The following is a 21,069-nucleotide window of genomic DNA, read 5'->3' on the forward strand; positions in this document are numbered from 1 at the left end:
TTCGTATTTTTTTATCTCCCTCCTTATCCACCATTTATCCATTGTATTCTCCCTAATATTTCTTTCTCCCTTAGTTCATCTCTTCGCTTACTCTCTCTCCCTTCAACCCAATCTTCCTCTCCTCCCCGCCCACCATCTTTATCCTTTCTATTCTCCCTACACCCTTAATATTACTTTCTCCCTTAGTGTATATCTTTGCTTTCTGTCTTACCCTTCCTCCCCAATCTCCCTTTCCTCCCCACCCACAATCTTTATCCTGTTCTCCCTACTCACGTGTTTCTTCCCCGGCACTCACCACAGTCTTTTCTTCTTCCTCTGCCCCGCTTCGAGTCTGGACAAGCCAGGAGAAGGAGGGAGGGGGAGGAGGAGGTCAGGAGGGGAGAGATCAAGTGTTTCCTCTGTTCTCCGGTGAGGCCCACAAACAGGGTAGGCTTAGGCATCTTCTGCACCTCTCCTAACGCTGCTTTGCACCTTCATCAACGTTTCCAGCACTTAAGGGAACGTTTTTCAGCACTTGGGAACGCTTACTCAGCACGATCAGCTACTCATAATCACTCACAGCTTAACGTTTAGTGAGTCCAAACGTTCCCCAGCCAGCCAGTATCACTCAGGAACGTTTTATAATAGCAAGAACGTTTCCCAGCTCACAGACGCAAGGTTCATTCACGCTTGCCACTCCCAGGAACGTTTTAGAATAGCAAGAACGTTTCCCAGCTCACAGACGCCAGGTTCATTCACGCTTGCCACTCCCAGGAACGTTTTAGAATAGCAAGAACGTTTCCCAGCTCACATTCGCCAGGTTCATTCACGCTAAGCACCCCGAGGAACGTTTTAGAATAGCCAGAACGTTTCCCAGCTCACAGACGCCAGGTTTAAGCCCGCATAGAACCTTTTGAGCTTACGAGAAGGTTCCCAACACACACACACACACACACACACACACACACAAGGAAGACCATTTGAAGGCTCAGACAGATTTTAGAAGCTTAGAACTCACTCTCACTCTCTCTCACTCTCTCTTGCTTTCCTCCTCCTCCTCCTCCTCCTCACAGCCTCGTAAGGACCAGCAGGTCTGCTGTTGTTTGTTCTTCCTTTGTGTTTCCTTTTCCTCCCGTCATCGATCACCACTTCCACCAAGCCAATCCGAACGCTGGTGACTTTTTTTGTGATTTTATTGAACTTTTCTTTATTTTTCTCTTTTTTTATTTTTTTTGTTTGCAAGAATGACTACTACTACTACTACTATTACTACTACTACTACTACTATTACTACTACTACTACTACTACTACTACTACTATTACTACTACTACTACTACTACCGGCGGAGGGCAATGACCTTTTATGGATAATGTCATGATGAGGCGAAGCAAACGTGATTAGGGAAGAATAATGAGCGGGGGTGGAGGAGGAGGAGGAGGAGGAGGAGGAGGAGGAGGAGGGGGGTTGACAGGGTAAGGGAAGGAAGGATGGAAGGGGAGGGATAGTGGAGGGAGATGGGGAGGAGGAGTGAAGGGTAGGGAAGGAGAATGGTAAAAGGGAGGGGAAGGAGGAGGAAGGGAGAGGGAGGAAGGGGAGAGAAGGGAAGGAAGAAGGAGAATAGAGAGTGGGTGGGGCCTTCAGAGAGAGAGAGAGAGAGAGAGAGAGATGCAGGAGGGCGCGCGCAGGTGTGTAGGTCATCCCCCTCCCCCCTCCCCTCCCCCCTCACCTGCCTCGTGCCGTCACACCTGTTGCCGGGAAGTATAGCAAAGGGGTGCCCTCGAAATGGTGGCCCCCCTCCCCCCTTTCTCCCCTCTCCTCTCTTCCCCTTTCCTCCTCTTCTCCTCTTCTTCTTTCCTATATCTTCCTCTTTCAACTCTCCATTATCCCTCCCCTTCCTTTTCCCCTCCATCCCTTCTCTCTCCTCTTCCTTCCTCCCCATCTCCCCTCACTATTCCTCCCCTCCCTTCCCTCCACTTCTCCTTTCCTCTCTACCTCCCCCTCTCTCTTCTTCCCCATTCTCTCTCTTCCCTTCCCTTCCCTTCCCTTCCCTTCCCCTCTTCCCCATCCTCTCTTCCTCCTCCCCATCCATTGCCCCTCCTCCCCATTCGTTCCTCCGCCTCCTCCTCCTCCTCCTCCTTCCTTGTGAGACTTGGCACTTGAACATGTACGTCTGTGTGTGTGTGTGTGTGTGTGTGTGTGTGTGTGTGTGTGTGTGTGTGTGTGCGTGCTTTACTGCAAATTAAAACAGTTTCCTCCCGGAGAGTTGTGCTCCAAGATTGGTTTTCTCTCTTAAGCGGGCGCACACACACACACACACACACACACACACACACACATAAATAGAACGAAAACAACAACAACAAAAAACAGGACATTTTTTTTTATAATAATCACAAAAAAACTTAATAACTTCTTTCATAATAAAAAAAACGTATAATTCACCTTCTTACCTGTATGTCTTAATTAGAATACCTGTCTCTTACCTGTCTCCTCTACCCCTCTCTCCCTCCCTTTTCTCTCTCTCTCCCTTTATTTCCTTCCTCCACCCATCCCTTTTTTTCTCTACACCCCTTTCTCTCTCCCTCCCCTCCTTTTCTCTTCCAAGTAGAGTCTTATTTTTAGGGTGACAGTAAGCGGAGGGGGCAGACAGGTGTGACAGGCGGCAGGTGAGAGTGACAGGTAAGGGGGTGAAGCGCATCGAGAAACGGGTCTAAAGTACACCTCGAAAGTCTGTGTGTGTTCGGGATGGTTTAGGAAGGGGAAGAGGGGAGAGGGGAGGTGTATTTGTGGTGGGTAGTAAGAAGGGGAAGGGAGGGAAGTGTAGGAGAGAAGGGTTGAGAGAGGAAGGGAAGTGGAAGAGGGAAATATGAAAGAAGGAGAGATGAAGAAGGGGAAGAGGGGAGAGGGGGAGGTGTATTTGTGGTGGGGTGAGAATGAAGGGGAGAGAGGTGGAGGAAGGAAGTGTTGGAGGGATATAAATGAAGGGAGTGAGGGAAGTGGAGGAGGAAAGAAACGGATGGAGAAACGGAAGTGGAGAAGTAAAACATAAAAGGAGGGAGAGATGAAGAAGGAAGTGGATGAAAAAAAAATAGAGAAAGGGAAGATTGAGGAAAATGAAGAAGGGAAAGAGAAAGAGAAAGGTAAAATATGAAGAACTGAAAAAGCAAAGGAAGAAAAATTAGAGAAATGAATAATAGAAGGGAAAGGAAAGAGAGGAGACAGAAGAGGCAGAGAAAAAAAAAGATTTGGTAGACGGAGGAAAGGAAGGAAAGCTAAGAAAATGGAGAGGAAGCGTTGAAGAAAAGGCAAAAATATGTGTAGATTTGAAGGAAGAAAAAATAAGAATAGAAGTACGGGTGCTTCTTTTATATCGCCTCTGTCCACGTTCTTTCCCCCCTCAACCCTTTCCTCCTTCCTTCACCCTCTCCTCCCTTACCCTCCCTCAACCCTTTCCTCCTTCCTTCACCCTCTCCTCCCTTACCCTCCCTCAACCCTTTCCTCCTTCCTTCACCCTCTCCTCCCTCAACCCTTTCCTTCACCCTCTCCTCCCTTACCTCCCTCCTTCCTTCACCCTCCCTCAACCTTTCCTCCTTCCTTCACCCTCTCCTCCCTTACCCACCCTCAACCCTTTCCTCCTTCCTTCACCCTCTCCTCCCTTACCCTCCCTCAACCCTTTCCTCCTTCCTTCACCCTCTCCTCCCTTACCCTCCCTCAACCCTTTCCTCCTTCCTTCACCCTCTCCTCCCTTACCCTCCCTCAACCCTTTCCGCCTTCCTTCACCCTCTCCTCCCTTACCCTCCCTCCTACACTTCCTTCACCCTCTCCTCCCTTACCCTCCCTCCTACACTTCCTTAACCTCCTTCCCCTTCTTACCCCCTACCACAAATACACCTGCCCCTTCCCAGCCCAAAGAAGGAGAAGAAAGTGGAAGAGAAAATGGGAAAAAAGTGGAGAAAGGGGAAGACTGAGAGAGATGGAGTACGAGGGAAGGTCATTTAGCACTGGAGGAGGAGGAGGAGGAGGAGGAGGAGGAGGAGGAGGTGGAGGAGGAGGTGGAGGAGGAGGGACAACAGAGGCATTCCCAGCAAACTAATTACCACTGAAGAGGAAAAGAATGAAGAAAGGAAGGAAAATAAATAGAAAAAGAAGAAAAAAAGAAGAAAATAAATAAAATGTCGTTGAGAATTTTTTATTTATGACGTTTATTTCAACAACAACAACAACAACTACTACTACTACTACTACTACTACTACTACTACTACTACTACTACTACCACCACCACCAACACTACCACTACTATCTCTCTCTCTCTCTCTCTCTCTCTCTCTCTCTCTCTCTCTCTCTCTCTCTCTCTCTCTCTCTCTCTCTCTCTCTCTCTCTCTCTCTCTCTCTCTCTCTCTCTCTCTCTCTCTCTCTCTCTCTCTCTCTCTCTCTGTTATTGATTGTGTCCCCCGAGCTTCTGAGAGGGGGGCGTGGGGGGGGGAAGGAGGAGGGGGAGGGGGGGGGCGAGACTCCCTCCCTCAGCCATTCCCGGGAAAATTAATTGACCTGAAGTCGCCCATCTAGTTGTTGTTGTTGTTGTTGTTGTTGTTGTTGTTGTTGTTGTTGGAAGCGCCTTCAAGAACATCTATATAAAGAATTTTCAACGTGTTATTTTTTTATTTTATTTTTTTGCTTCATATTGTTTTTCTTTTATATTTTTCCCTTTTTTAATTTTTTTTCCGTTATTTTCCTTTTTTCCTTTTCTTTCTCTTCCCTTCAGTGTTGTTGATGTTGTTCTTGTTTAAAAGCTACACAAAAATATTAGTATGAGAGAGAGAGGATTTGCGTAATAGTCAATGTAATTATTTGGCGTGAACCTCTTTCCTCCTCCTCCTCCTCCTCCTCCTTCTCCTTCTTCTTCTTCTTCTTCTTCTTCTTCATCTTCTTCCCTCGTGACACCTGACATTTTCTTTAGTGCCTCCCGGTGCCGAGAGAGAGAGAGGTAAATACAGGTGCGAGCGTGATCGTATTTAACCTTCGCCAATATCCTTTTTTCTTCCTTTCTTTCTTTCTTTTCTTTCCTTTCCTCAGACTTTTTCTCCTCCCTTTTTTCCCCTTCACTTTTTCCCCCTCCCTTTTTCTCCCCCTCCCTTTTTTTTCTCCCTCCCTTTTTTCCCCCTCCCTTTTTTTTCTCCCTCCCTTTTTCTCCCCCTCCCTTTTTTTCTCCCTCCCTTTTTCTCCCCCTCCCTTTTTTTCCCCCTCCCTTTTTTTCTCCCTTTTTCTCCCCTTCCCTTTTTTCTCCCTCCCATTTTCTTCCCCTCACTTTGTTCTCCCTCTCTCCCCCTCCCTTTTTTCTCCCTCCCTTTTTTTCCCCTCCCTTTTTTTTCTCCCTCCCTTTGTCTACCCCTCCTTTTCTCCCCCTCCTTTTTTCTCCTCCTTTTCTCCGCCTCCCTTTTTTTCTCCCTCCCTTTTTCTCCCCCTCCCTTTTTTTTCCTCTAGACATTACTTTTTCTTTTCTTCCCTTTTGCTCAATTTTTGTCTCCTTTATTTCTTTTTTTCTTTTGTTTTCTCGTTTATCGTTAACTTTTTTAATTTATTTTCCTCTTTTTCCTCTTTTTTTTTTACTCATCCTTTAACTTGTCCTCCATTTGTCTTCTTTTCCTCTTGTTATCATTTATATTTTCCTTCTTATCCTTCTCTTTCCTCTTTATTTTCTTCTATTTCCTTTTTTTATTATTTACATTTTCTTTCTTCGTTATTTTCCATCTTTTCCTTTCTTCTCTTTTTTCCTTCTTCTCTTATTCATTTCTCTTCTTTTCTTCTTATTCTCCTCCATCTATTCCTTTCTCTTCCTCATTTTCTCCTCTTCCTGTTATTATTATTCACATTTTTCTCCTCTATCTCCTCCTATTTATTCCTTTCTCTTCTTCATCTCCTGTTTATCCGTCTGTCCTCACCTGCTTCCCTTGTTTATCCCTTCCATCTCTCTCCCCATTCGTTATTCCCCTCTCTTTCCTCTTTTTTCCTCCCTTTCCTCTTTTTTCCCTCCCTTTCCTCCCTTTTTTCCTCCCTTTCCTCTTGTTTTCCCTTCCTTTCCTCCCTTTTTTCCATCCCTTTCTTTTTTTCCTCCCTATCCTCTTTACCCTTCCTTTCCTCCCTTTTTTCCCTCCCTTTCCTCTTTTTTCCCTCCCTTTCCTCTTTTTTCCCTCCCTTTCCCCTTTTTTTCCCTTTCCTTTTTTTCTCCCTTTCCCCTTTTTTTCCTCTCTTTTTCCCTCCCTTTCCTCTTTTTTCCTCCATTTCCCCCCTTTTTTCCTCCCTTTTTTCCCTCCCTTTCCTCTAGTTTTCCCTTCCTTTCCTCCCTTTTTTCCCTCTTTTTTTTTCCTCCCTTTCCTCTTTTTCCCTCCCTTTCCTCCCTTTTTTTCCTCCTCCCGTCACCAGTTTTCCTCTCCTCTGTTACTCATACTTCTGATCTGTTTACTCACTCCTGTTTCCTCTTCCTCCTCCTCCTCTTCTTCCTCTTCCTCTTCCTCCCACACATTGGTTGTTTGTTTACTCTTCTTCTTCCTCCTCCTTGTATCCTCCTTTATTTTCCTTCTTGATATTTTCCTGTTTCTCTTTATTTTCTTTCCTCATTTCCTTCATTCGTTATTTACTCTTCTTATTTCTCTGCTATGTCCTTTTTTTCTCCTTTTTTTCTTCCTTTTTCTTTCATATACTTTCTTCGTTTTAATTTATGTCCTTCCATATTCCTCTATTTCCTTCCTTTCCTTCCTTCCTTTCTCCTTATTTTTCACTAACGTCATTTTTTCTTTACTTTTTCTTATCTGTTTTTTTTTCCCTGTCTTGTTTACTCCTCTTCCTCGCTAACTAATTTTCTTTCTCTTCTATTTTTTCTCCCTCACTTCTCTTTTTCTCTTTGCCTCCTCTTCTCCTCTTCTTATCCCTCAGTTATTTCCTTCCTTCTCTTACTCTATTTATTCTTCCTAACTTTTCTATTCTTTTTCTTTCCTCCATTTCCTCATTCTTATTTATATGGATCTCTCTCTCGTTCTTTTTCTCTCCTTTCCTCCTTTCCTTCTCCACTCTTCCCTTCCCTTCCGAGGATAAAAGCGTGTAGGAGAGTTCGGGGGGGGGAGGGAGGGGGGAAGTGGGGGGATGAGGAGGACCAAGCTCTCTTTAATCGCTCGAGCAGAACTGATTGTGATTGAGAGAAGGTCGCTCGTGTGTGTGTGTGTGTGTGTGTGTGTGTGTGTGTGTGTGTGTGTGTGTGTGCGTGCTCCCATTTCCCTTCCCATTCCTCCACACACACACACACACACATCGTCTCTCATCCTTCTTAACCGTAGATGTGTTGAAAGAGGGGAGGAGGAGGAGGAGGAGGAGGAGGAGGAGGAGGACGGAAGACTGATGGTGTAGACATAAAGAGAAGCAGTGGGTGTGGTGAGTCTTCTATGGGAGGAGGAGGAGGAGGAGGAGGTAGGGGAGGTAAAGGGTAGGAAAGGTATGTATGGAGGTAAAGGTAGGAGGGGAAATGGAGGTAGGGAGGGGAAGGGGAGGTATGGGTGGGGAAGGAGATGAAGGTAGGGAGGGGAGGCAGGAGAGAGGGGAGGGGTGAAAAGGGGAGGTATGTGTGGGGAAGGGAAGGGAGGGAGGAGAAGAGGAGGAAGAAGAAGAGGGGGTGACGGACTTGTAGGGGGGAAGACTTAAGAGGTGGCGTTGAAGGAGGAGGTTTCTTGTAGGTAGAGGGGAGAGAAGTGGGTCACGCTGAGGAGGAGGAGGGGGAGGAGGAGGAAGAGGAGGAGGAGGAGGAGGAGGAGGAAAGAAGATGCTGACGTAGTTGATGGCATAATGGATAATAATAATAATACAGAAAATGGAAGAGGAAGAGGAGAAGGAGGAGGAGGAGGAGGAGAGAGAGAGAGATGATAGGAGGAAGCTGTGTTGAGGTCAGAAAATGGAGGAGGGAGAGAGAAAGATGGAGGAAAAGGGGGGAGAGATGAAGGGATGGAGGAAAATGGAGAGAGGGAGAGAGAAAGAGATGGAGGGATGGAGGGAAAGGGGGGGGGAGAGAGAGCGGGGTTCGAAGTGTAAAGAGCATCCTGACACCTAACACTGAGCCTTGTGGTGTGTGGCGACCTCTCGTGTGTCCCTGTGTGTGTGTGTGTGTGTGTGTGTGTGTGTGTGTGTGTGTGTCGTTATCTCCATTCGTGCATAAATATTCTCTCTCCCTCATGCGTTGACGAGAGAGAGAGAGAGGAGAGATTATCGTTTACATTATTGATTGGTTCGATTACGTCACTCACACACACACACACACAGAAAAAGAGTCACGTCCACAGCTATTTCCTATTCTTTATCGTGTGACCAGGACTTGTGTACGTGCAGTGTATAAGTGTGTGTGTGTGTGTGTGTGTGTGTGTGTGTGTGTGTGTGTGTGTGTGTGTGTGTGTGTGTGTGTGTCCTGGTGTTGCAATGTCATTTAGGGTGTTAAGTGTTTATCTAAGGGGCGACAAGGTCAAATTCATAGTGGTGATGATGGTGGTGGTGGTGGTGATAGAGTTGGTGACTGCAGTGGTGGTGAGGGTGCCGGCAATACCACAACTAACTCCCTTGTAATGATTATCAACACATCCTCTATCCACCTAACACCATTACTTCGAAACCCACTAGTTCACACTTCTCTAAGACAGGAAAACTTGTGTGGGGCGGTCACGGGTCGGGGGAGGGGCAGCATGGGCGGTAAGAGCATGCGCAGTTGTGGCGGTGGTGAGTGTGGGCACCGCTGGCTGAGGGGGGCGGGGCAGGAAGGGTGCCAGGGTATCGGCTGGGTTGGGAGGTGGGTGTCATTGAGGCCAAGTCTTGTGTTTACGTCGCTAGTATTGCCGAGAGCGGCCCGGCAGACGGTGCTTCGGGCTCCCCTCAACGCCCCAGCGCCCCATTTGCAAGAAGGTGAAGGGGACCAGAACGTGAGGCTGTTGCAAACGTTCCCCTCGAGACTATACGGACCTATATGCAGTGTACCTCCCCTTAAGCAGGTGAACGCGGACCATCAGTACCTTGTAGACTTCCTGACGGTGACTCTAGCCTGTGTTTGTACATGAAAATCCTCCTCCAGTAACGTTTGGGCTCTTGAAGGTGACTCAAGCTTGCGTGTGTACCTGAAAACGCTTCTTCAGTAACGTTTGGACTCCTGAAGTTGACTCTAGCGTGCATCTGTACCTGAAAACCCTCTTCTAATAACGTTTAAACTCCTGAATCATACTTGAAAACCTTCCTTCAGTAACTTATAAGCTCGTAAAGGTGACTAGAGCGTGTGTATGTACCTGTAAACGCTCCTCCAGTAACATATAGACTCCTGAAGGTGCCGGTGTGTTTGTGTGTGTTGGGCGTCAAGGCACTAGTGGAAGCCCGTGTTTTTGGTGTCCGGGGGAAAGAAGCGTCGCGTGATCGGTGGGTTGGCGGCACCTCCTCGAAGGCCTTGGACGCTCACCTCGTGTTGGCCGCCCCGGGACGCGCCAGGACGATAAATCTGCGCTAATGGTGAGGTGAAACACTGCCCGAGGAACCGCCGGACAGTGATGGATGCAGGGCCCGCGCGGTGATGGTGGCAGTGGTGACGGCGACGGCGTGAAGCGTGAATAGTGACGTGAGGCGTGACGTGAGTAAGAGAGAGGTGAGTGAGATCTCGCGCCAAGAACCGACCCAACCTAAGCGACAGCAACTATGGCGACGCAGGATGTTGAAGAAACGACGGTCAAGCTTACCCTCCCGTCGTCCTATCATTGGGGAAGCGACGACGACGACTCCGCAAGCGACGGGGAGTGCTCAGAAGAGGAGGAGGTCGTTCTGTGCATCCCGCCCTGCTACGACTCCGACTCAGACCACGAAGACGACCCCAGTAGCAGTCGTCTTGAGGGCCACGACTCCGGGATAGCTGGATGCGGCCCGACGGAGCCCCCTCGCCGAGACACGCAGACCGACGACGACTGCACGATGGACGACCAAGTGGTTGAGGACGATGACTCCGATGATGACGACGACGACGAGGAGGAAGAGGAGATGGTCGTGGAGAAGAAGATCGTGATTAGGACAAGAAAGGTGGTGCAGGAGAAGGATGATGATGATGATAGTGATGAAGAGGAAGAGGAAGAGGAGGATAACGATGAAGAGGAGGAGGAAGAGCCGGAGAAGAAGGTTGTAGCTAGGCCAAAGGCTGTAATAGTGAAAATGAAAGACAGTGATGACGAGGAGGAGGAGGAAGAGGAGGAAAGTGAGGAAGAAGAAGAGGAAGAGGAGGAGGATGAAGATGAAGAGGAAGGCGGCGCACAGGAGTCGTCACTAACCACCAAAACCGAAGAAAAGACCCTGAAAATAGTCGTCAGTTGGAGCAGCGACTCGGACGACGATGAGGACGAGGACGAGGACTGGGAGACGCATTGTGAGTGTCGTGAGCTTAGGAACGAGTAGAGTCATCACCACTTCCCTCATCACCATACCTATCACCATCATTATCACCTTGTCATCACCATCATCACCACAACACAATCACCACCTCAGTCATCACCAGCATCCTTACCCCCACCAGGCTAACCTAATTTAACCTAACCAAACCAACCTAACCAATCCACTTAACCTAACCTAACCTAACCAGACCAACCTAACCAACCCACTTAACCTAACCTTACCCAACCAAACCAACCTAACCAATCCACTTAACCTAACCTAACCAAACCAACCTAACCAATCCACTTAACCTAACCTAACCTAACCAAACCAACCTAACCAATCCACTTAACCTAACCTAACCTAACCAAACCAACCTAACCAACCCACTTAACCTAACCTAACCTAACCAAACCAACCCAATCAACTTAACCTAACCTAACCTAACCTAACCAATCAACCAACCTAACCCTTCTTCTAACCTAACCAACCCAATCAACTTAACCTAACATAACATAATCTCACCTCACCTCACCTCACCTCATCTCATCTCCTTGCTCAGAACCACCACCACCACCACCACCACCACTACTACTACCATCACCACTAGTAAACCAACCTACTCAGAACTATCACCTCGACCACCACCACCAACACCACCACCACCACCACCACCACCAACAACAACAACAACAACAACAACAACAACGTCACCACACACACATCCCCCCTCGACATAAAACATTTACTAGTGCTTTGAGCGAACATAATGGCCGGAAAGACTCGCTTAATCTTGGCCCTTCATGTGTAAAGTAATTTAGTCTTTTATGTTGGACCGAACGTCAGTGTGTGTGGCGCCAAGCAGGTCTGTGGTAGTGGTGGTGGTGGTGGTGGTGATGGTGGTGGTGGTTCTGAGCAACGATTTTACGTTAGGTTAGGTTAGGTTAGTTTGGTTGGCTGGCTTAGGTTAGGTTAGGTTGGTTGGCCGAGGTTAGGTTCGTAGGTTAGGTTAGGTTAGTTGGGTCGGCTTAGGTTGGGTTAGTTTGCTTACGTTTGTTGAGTTAGGTTAGGTTACGTGGGAAGAGGAGGAGTAGCAGGAGGAAATTGAATAGTAAATAGAGGAAATATGAAAACAGAAAACTTAAAACCATGATGAAGATGATGATAATGATGAGACTAATGATGACGATGACGTTGAAGAGGATGAGAAGGGAGATGAGGAGTGTAATCAAAGCTTCCCTCTCCTACCAACCTGACTGTCTACCTGTTTACCTGTCTATCTATCGCTCCTTCAGATTCATTATGGGAAGTGTGTGCAGATAACCTCGCTCTGTTACACATAATAATAATGATAATAATAACAATGATAACGATACTGATAGAACCTTAACAAATATCACTTCTTCATCATAACTTCACCTTCATGATCTCACGTCTAAACCTAATAATAATAACAATAATAACGATACTGATAGAACCTTAACAAATATCATTTCCTCATCATCACTTCACCTCTAAATATAATAATAATAACAATAATAACGATAGAACCTTAACAATCACTTCATCATCACTTCACCTTCATGATCTCACCTCTAAACCTAATAACAACAACAGTGATAGCAATACAAGTAAAACCTTCAGGTAAAAATACTCTTTATATCTTTGAACTTTTCCATTTTTTAGTTCAGTGTAACCTCAGTTCATTGACGCCCACTCAGTTGATCTATTTCTACGAACTATTTACATTTCTATTTCTGTTTTATCTGTTTCCATTATGATTTATTCCTCCATTATGTTCAACAACTATCACCTCCTTATCATCACTTCACCTTCAAGACCTCACCTCAAACGTTACCTTCTCCCCGATAACACGAGCTATTTATAGATGTGTTTAACTCATTAGCACACCTTCCCGACACACCTGAGAGTCACACCTGTGCTTTGATAACGTAACACCTGCCCCCGCTGTCCCTCCTTCTCCCTCTCCCTCTGTCTCTCTCACCTGGGCACCCCCCCCTCTCCCTCCCTCTCTCTGTCTCTTTCACCTGGGCCACACACCTGAAAGAGAGGGGTGGAGGGGGGGGGGGAGAGGGGAGAAAAAAAGGGTCTTGAGTGGTGTTATATCCGTGTGGAGTATTTGTCTCAGTATAGCGTTGAGGGTGACACTGGCGCCTCCATTTCTTACCTCCACCTCCTCCACTCCTCCACCTCCTTCCTCTCTGGCACTCACTCACACACACACACACACACACACACACACACACACACACACACACACACACACACACACACACACACACACACACGGATACTTTGTTTTTGTTTGTTTTGTATTTATTTTTATTTTTATTTTCCTTCTCTTCCTCCTTTCTCATCCTTCTTTTTTCATTCCTCTTCCTCCTCCTCCTCCTCCTCCTCCCTCTTCTGCTGCTTCTTCTCCATTGCCTTATACACCCTTCTTCTTCCCCCTTTCTCATCCCCTCCACCACCTCCACCTCCACCGTCTCCACCACCACCATTACCTGGCTAGTATCACCCCCTATATATACACACACCTGCTCGCGCCCATAAGTCACCTGGTCAGTCAGAAGTCACAGGTGTTGAGGTGTGAAGGACAGGTTAGGGTGCGCGGGGATCATCATCAACACTATCATCATCATCATCATCATTATTATTTTCTTCATTGGTTAAGTTTCGTGTCTTGCCTTCATCTTCTCTTTTCTTTCTTTGTTTTCCTGCTTCTTCTTTTTCCTCTCTTCTTTCCTGTACTCTTTACCTCCTTTTTCTTCCTCTTGTTTTCCTGTTTTTTTTTGTGTGTATTTATTTTATTTTCCTCTCCCTCTCTCTCTCTCTCTCTCTTTCTCTCTCTCTCTCTCTCTCCCTCTCTCTCTCTCTCTCTCTCTCTCTCTCTCTCTCTCTCTCTCTCTCTCTCTCTCTCTCTCTCTCTCTCTCTCTCTCTCTCTCTCTCTCTCTCTCTCTCTCTCTCTCTCTCCTCCACGTACCCCGGAAGTCACAGGTTAATTAAGAAGATGACACCTGTGGCTTTGAGTTTATGGCGTGCCTTGAAGAGCTACCCACCTACCCACCTGCCCACTTACCCTCCTACATACCTACATACTCATCTACTCACCCTTCACCTCTTAGAAGATCCACCAAATATCCTTTTTTTGTGTGTGTGTGAGGTAAGGTTAAGTTTAAAGATGTCTTCAAATTCCTTTCTCTCTTTCTTCTCTCTACCTTCATGCTACCCATCCTTAGCAACCCACGGACCAAGTCACCTCTACCCTCTTGCCACCCTATTCTATACCCCCGTCAGGCAGTGGATGGGGGTAAGGGGTTTGAAGGAGGGGATCAAGGGGAGGGGAAGGTTAGGTTAGGTTAGTCAGGCAGTGGGGGGAAATGAAGGGGTGAAGGGTCTGGGGAAAAGTGGGGAGGGGAAGGTTAGGTTAGGTAGGGGAGAAAGGATAAGTTAGGTAAGATTGGGGAAGGTTAGGTTAGGTTAGGTTTGGTTGGGGGAGAAAGATTAAATTAGGTTAGGTAAGATTGGGGGAGGTTAGGTTGGGGGGGGAAAGATTAAACTAGGTTAGGTAGGATTGGGGGAGGTTAGGTTAAGTTAGGTTAGGGGGGAAGGTTAAGTTACGTTAGGTAAGGGTGGGGGAGGTTAGGTTGTTAGGTTAAGTTGGGGATGAAGGTTAAGTTAGATTAGGTAAGGTTGGGGGAGGTTAGGTTAAGTTAGGTTGGGGGGAAAGATTAAATTAGGTTAGGTAAGATTGGTGGAAGTTAGGTTAAGTTAGGTTAAGTTGGGGATGAAGGTTAAGTTAGGTTAGGTAAGATTGAGGGGAAGATTAGATAATTTTAGTTTAGGGGGAGAAGGAAAGGGGTTCGAGAAAGGGGTTAAAGGGGACGGGGATAGAGGGGGGGAGGGCATGGCGTGGGTTTGATTCATGGGATTCTCTATATATATAAAAGCAAGTATACTTAGCTCCTATAATTCACCCAGTTGAGGCTTCCGGGGTTTTATTTGGCGGGGAGGGAAATTAACGTGACAAATGCATGGGGAGGGAAAAACTGCACCCCTTCTCCCCTCCTCCTCCTCCTCCTCCACCTCCTCCACCTTCTTTGTCCATACACAGCCTCCCACTCCTTCCACCACTCCCGAGACACGTAGTCATGTTGGTGTTATAACAAGGTGGATTGGGAAGGGAGGAGAGAGGGAGTGGACAGGGGTGGAGGTGGAGTTTTCAGGAGTGGGAAGAGAAGAGAGAGGTGGATAGGAGTGGGAAGAGAAGAGGTGGAGTTAGTGTGGAAGAGGGAGGGAAGGATACTGTGGAGTGGAGTGGGTTAGGGAGTGGAAATGGGTGAGGTTAAGTTAGGTGGAAGGAGAGAGAGAGAGAGACACACACACACACACACACACACACACACATATATATATATATATATATATACACACACACACACACACACACACACACACACACACACGCACACGTCAGCTCACCATAGAAGGGAAAAAATAAACAAACGTACACACACACACACACACACACACACACACACACACACACACACACACACACACACACACACACACACACACACACACACACACACACACACAAGATGACGCACACACAGAAATGAAGAATGTGTGTGTGTGTGTGTGTTTTGCCTCCATGATTAACGTACACGTGTACACCTCGTGAATCGCCCAAGTGTGTGTGTGTGTGTGTGTATTGTTGTGTTTTATCGTAAGTGGTAAGCAGAGCTATTTCACACACACACACACACACACACACACACACACACACACACACACACAATGAAAACTGGAGGAGTACCAACCTGCTTCTGTGTGTGTGTGTGTGTGTGTGTGTGTGTGTGTGTGTGTGTGTGACTCTTGGGTGATGAATGGAGGCTGATTTGGCTAATGCACGGCCTGTTTACCTTCCTGTGACGTGAGAGGGAGGAGGAGAGGAGGAGGAGGAGGAGGAGGAGGAGGAGGAGGAGGGGGGGGGCGAAGTGGATGTGTTTGCGTCACAACTCAGGTGTCTGCACGAGGAGGAGGAGGAGGTGGAGGAGGAAGAAGAAGAAGAAGAAGAAGAAGAAGAGAATAAAAAAGATGCACTTGCCTTTAAGAGATGAAGAGAGAGAGAGAGAGAGAGAGAGAGAGAGAGGTCTTTACGTGGTCTCCTTCCTTTGATGTATTTCAGTCCCAAGTTACTGGAGGGAACCACGTGTGTGTGTGTGTGTGTGTGTGTGTGTGTGTGTGTGTGTGTGTGTGTGTGTGTGTGTGTGTGTGTGTGTGTGTGATTCTTCCTTTCTTCTTCTTTTTCATCTACTTACCCGTCTTCCTCTACTTCCTCCTCCTCCTCCTCCTCCTCCTCCTTCTCTGCTGGGACGCGGGACCTGTAGGTGTGCGATAGTTTATAGAAGGTGTGGGCGTTGAGACAGGTGTGGCTGTTTTTTTTTGGAGGGGTCTCGTCTAGGGCCTGTTACCACCCAACCTCTCCCCTTATAGCAGTAGTAACAGCAGTAATAGTTGTAGTAGTGGTGGTGGTCGTGGTGGTGGTGGTGGTGTGGCTTCCGTTCACTTCATCGTTCTCTCTCGTATCTTATCAGTTCAATTTACTAAACATTCTCATCGTGAAAATAAAGGTGTCTGATCTGTGTTCCATCTGTCTAGCGCCCAGTGCCAACCACCTCGTGTCCCAACAGTGAAAGCAGAAGGTCCTGTTTGCCCCATTTTCACCTGCTTGCAATGCCCCCATCATCCCCTCACCCCCTTACCCATCCCCCATCGTCCTCCTCCTCACCTCCGTTTCCCCTCCCCCTTTGAAACCATGTGGCCCTTAAAGGTTAACTAGAAGAGGTGTTGAGAGTAAATTTCGGTATCTGGAGTGTGTGTGTGTGTGTTTGGGGGGTGTAAGTAGGCGTCTGGAGGTGTGTCACTGTGCCGGGGGAGTGTGTCAGTATGTCCCAGATGTGTCCTTGTCCTTCACACCTGTATCTTACTCGTCTTCAGGTGTTTTGAGTCTGGAGAGGTGTATGTGGTTTGGGGGTGAGGTGGATGAGGTGGGTGATGTATGTGGATGAGGTGGGATTTTATAAGTGGATGAGGAAGGAGGATGCTGAATGTGAGTGAGTGATACAAAGTGGAGGATTGGAGAAATGGAAGAGGAAGAGGATGTTGAATGAGTGAGTGGAATGGTGGATTTAGATATGTGGAGTTTGTGGAAGGGTGATGTAGAGGATGAGGAAGAAGGATTTTGAATGTGAGTGATGTAAAGGATGTGGTTTGTTGTGGTGTGGAGAATTGAAGAAATGGATGAGGAAGAGGATGTGGAATTGGTGAGTGGAATGGTGGATCGAGATATGTGGAGCTTGTGGAAGGGATGAAGTGGAATGTTATTGTTATTGAATTGGATTGGATTGAAGAAATGGATATGGAAAAGGAGGTTGGAATGAGCGGAATGGTGGATTTAGATATGTGGAGATTGTTTAAGGGATGAAGTGGAATGTTATTGTTATTTATGTGGAGGGGAAGTGATCTTGTTAGGGTCATTTTATTAGACGAAGAAGGAAAGGAAGAAAGCGAGGAAGAAGAAAGTAGTTGAAATAGAAAATAAATACGTACATTAGTCTTTAGTTGAGTATGAGGTAGTATGAGGTAGCAGATTATGAGGTAGAGGCCTTAATATTGGCATGAGGTACAGGTGTGATCATAGTTATTAGATTACGGGCAAGTGTCATTCGCGGCCAGGTATATTGTACACAGGTAAGGTTCGCGGCGCAGGTGAGGTGAGTCAGGTGATGCACGGCTTAATCAGGGTTTCAGGTGTTCACGGTGTACCTGGCCCTTGCACCGTCTTACCTGTCCTTACCTTACCTTTCTCACCTGTTGTTTTGTTTTGTTGATTATTGTTTTCATTTTTTATTTTTGTTTTCCTGATTTTGCTTTCGTTTTTTATTTACTTCATTTATTTCAACTTGTTATTTCTCTTATTTATTCTTTTTATCTAATTTTCATCTTCCTCCTCCTCCTCCTCTCCCCCTCCTCCTCCTCCTCCTCCTCCTCCTCCTCCTCCTCCTCCTTTCTCATTCACTTACTTATCTCAATCTTTCCATTTTTTTTTTATCCTCTTTCATTTGATCTTATTCCCTTCCTTCTCTTCTTCCTCCTCCTCCTCCTCATCCTCCTCCTCCTCCTCATCCTCATCATCATCCTTTTAATCCTTTTCGTCCTCATTCTTTCTCCTCTATCTTCATCTACGACCACGCACCTCCACCTCCACCTCCTCCTCCTCCCCCTCCTCCTCCTCGGTATTGGGGATGCGACAGTCATTTATGGCGCCACAAGAAGGCCGCTTTAATGGCCCTCCCCAGCGCGTCACTGTAGTAAATCACCGCCGCGCCGATTTATCCGCCGCGCCGATTATTCTTAGAGCCGCCGCGGTAAATCGGGAACCCGGGAGATATTTCGTGATGAATGGATCTCGTCGCGCCCCGGTAAATTTGTCACGGTTTCTTCTTCCTTGCTTCTTCCCTTCCTTCTTTCGTTCTTCTTCCTTTCCTTCGTTGCTGAGTGAAGGAAGGAAGGAAAGGGAAGGAGTGGGTGGTGATGGTAGGTGGAAGAGGGAGATAGAAGTGGAGTAAATGAAAGGAAGGAAGGAAGAAAGGAAGGAAGGAAGGGGTCGATTTTTAGCCCCTCCCCTTTCACACACACACACACACACACACACACACACACACACACACACACACACACACACACACACACACACACACACACACAGACAGACACACCTGCTCGTCACTGTTTAATTATCAACACCTGAGCCAGTAAAGGTTACGTACACACACACACACACACACACACACACACACACACACACACACACACACACACACACACACCTGACTCTCCCTGCCCCCACCCTTCTCCCCCCTTCTCCCCCCTTTTCCTTCCCTCTCTTTTCTTCCTCCTCCTTTATTTCCTTCCTCCGTCCTTCCCTTCTTCGTCTCTTCTGCTGCCTTGTTTCAGTCCTTTCTTCTCTCTTTATTCCTCCTCTTCCTTCCTTCCTTCCTTCCTTTCTTATTTTCTCCTTTCTCCTTCCTTCCTCCTTTATCCTTCCTTTCCTTTCTCTTTTCATTTTTCCTTTCTCTTTTCATTTTTCCTTTCTTTTTTCGTCCTTTCTTCGACAAGCCAGTCAGCCACCTATCCAGTCACTCAGTCATCCAATCAGTCAGTCATTCAGTCAGTCATTTAGTCAACCAGTCAGTTAGCTAATCAGTCAACCACTCAGAATTAGCCAGTCAGTCACCCACTCAAGCATCCAGTCAGCCACACAACCACGCACCCAGACGCTCAACCAGTCAGTCAGTCACTTAGCCAGTCAGCCAGTCCTTCCAAGCAAACCGCCGCCCCAATCAGTGTGTGAATGCGAGCAGATTAGGTCCATTACGTGCCCGGCCAGCCCGTGATCCTATTTCCTCTGCATCTGACGTGTGTGTGTGTGTGTGTGTGTGTGTGTGTGTGTGTGTGTGTGTGTGTGTGATTGTCATATCGACGCAAATTCATGTACTATCATATATCACAGTGCTGCAATACCATCTACTACTACTACTACTACTACTACTACTACTACTACTACTACTAATGCGACGACTACCCTCTCTTTCCCCTTCTTCACTACTCCTTTTCCTCTCCCCATCTCCCCTCTTTCCTCCCAGTCTTTCCCCTCCCTCCCTGTCTCTCCATCTCCCCCTTCCTCCTCTTCTCCCCCTACCTCCCCTTCTCTTCCTCCTCTTCCCTACCCCTACCCTCTTCCCCTTCCCTTCAAACCCCATCTCCTCCCTTCTCTCTTTCATCCCCCTTCCCCTCTTCCTTCCATTTTCCCCTTCCTCCTTTTCTCCTATTCTCCCTTCCCCTTCCTCTCCTCCTCTTCTTCCTCCCCCCCCCCCCCTTCCCCCTTCCCAGTGTTTGAGGTTATTGATAAATCTTGTCAGTGGAGAAAAAGGTGTGTTTTCAGGTGTGTGTGTGTGTGTGTGTGTGTGTGTCGGTCCTACACACACACACACACACACACACACACACACACACACACACACACACACACACACACACACACACACACACACACACATACACACACACACCTGACTCACCACACGGATTTAGTGAGACTTACCCCCCCCCCTCTCTTCCCCCTCCCCCCCTCTTCCCCTTTCCTCCTCCTTCCCCCCTTTCACTTCCTCTTTATTTCCCTTCTTCCCCTTCTCAGCACATCCATAATCTTTTTCCTTTTTTTTCCTTTTCCTGTTTTGTTTTGTTTCCTCTTCCTTCCTTCCTTCCTTTCATCACATCCATATCTTTTTCCTTTTTTTCTCCCCTTCCATTATCATTTTTTACGTTTTCTCTATCTTCTTTCCTTCCTTTCTTCCTTCCTTCTCTATCCATTCCTTCCTTCCTTTCTTCCTTCCTTCCTTCTTTTTCTTTCTCCCTCCATTCCTTCCTTCCTTCCTTTCTTCCTCCCTTCCTTCCTTATCCATTCCTTTCGTTCACCCAATCCTTTTTTTCCGTGATTGGGTGGTGGGTGGAGGGGGTGAAGGGGGGACTTCCGGGAACACCTGTCTACTTGTGAGCAATTTAAATACTCGCACACCTGGACGGGGCTCAGTGGGGCGATGAATGCACTTAAGCGATTCTGAACCTCCTTTAGCGAACTGGGAAATCAGACCACGATGACATATTATGATTTTTATGCTCTTTCCACTAATTTGTTTTTTTCTTTTTTTAATTATTGAAGTTGTTTATTTTTTGGTCTATTTTTTTTTTTTTTGTAATATGTTCCTTGATGTCTTTTTTTTGTCAGATTTTGTCATTTTATTTATTTTCTTTGGTATTTTGGGATTTTTTTTTTCATCTGTTTGGGGATTTTTTTCATTTTTATTTTTTGTTATTTTTCTGTTATAGCATGGAGGTATATTTAGCTAAGTGGAGGAGAAGGGAAAAAGAAAATAGGACAAGGAAGGGGAAGAAGGTGAGGGGAAACTATTATGGAGAAAGTGGAATGAAAGTGAATTAGTCTGTAATTGCATGAAGGTATATTTAGCTAAGTGGAGGAGGAAGGGGAACGAAAAGAAGGGAAGGAAGGAGGAAGGGAACGAAAGAAGGAAGGGAAGGAGGAAGGAACGAAAGAAGGGAAAGGAAAGAGGAGGAAGGAACGAAAGGGCAGGAAGAGGAGGAGGAACGAAAGAAGGGAAGGGAAAGAGGGAGGAGGAAGGGAACGAAAGGGAAGGGAAAGAGGGAGGAGGAAGGGAACGAAAGAAGAAGGGAAGGGAAGAGGGGGGAGGAAGGGAACGAAAGAAGGAAGGAAAGAAGGGAGGAGGAAGGGAACGAAAGAAGGAAGGAAGAAGGGGAAGGAGGAAGGGAACGAAGGGAAGGAAAGAAGGGGAAGGAGGAAGGGAACGAAAGAAGGGAAGGAAGAGAGAGGGAAGGGGAACGAAAAGAAGGGAAGGGAAAGAGAGGGGGAGGAGGAAGGGGAACGAAAAGAAGGGAAGGGAAAGAGAGGGGGAGGAGGAAGGGGAACGAAAAGAAGGGAAGGGAAAGAGAGGGGGAGGAGGAAGGGGAACGAAAAGAAGGGAAGGGAAAGAGA

General features: G+C 46.9%; 1 protein-coding gene across 1 annotated transcript; it reads left to right on the forward strand.

Annotated features, from left to right (window-relative positions):
• Positions 1-9,688: 9,688 nt before the first annotated feature.
• LOC126997819 (nucleophosmin-like) lies at positions 9,689-16,445 on the forward strand. Its single transcript, XM_050859030.1, has 2 exons — positions 9,689-10,045; positions 16,437-16,445. Exons 1-2 carry the CDS (start codon positions 9,689-9,691, stop codon positions 16,443-16,445), a joined length of 366 nt encoding a protein of 121 aa, XP_050714987.1.
• The last annotated feature ends 4,624 nt before the right edge of the window (positions 16,446-21,069 follow it).

This window comes from Eriocheir sinensis, chromosome 13, assembly GCF_024679095.1.
Source record: "Eriocheir sinensis breed Jianghai 21 chromosome 13, ASM2467909v1, whole genome shotgun sequence".
Classification (NCBI taxonomy): domain Eukaryota; kingdom Metazoa; phylum Arthropoda; class Malacostraca; order Decapoda; family Varunidae; genus Eriocheir; species Eriocheir sinensis.

Excerpts from the sequence above, each read along its gene's own strand:
- LOC126997819 (XM_050859030.1), top strand. The coding sequence starts at position 9,689 with ATGGCGACGCAGGATGTTGAAGAAACGACGGTCAAGCTTACCCTCCCG.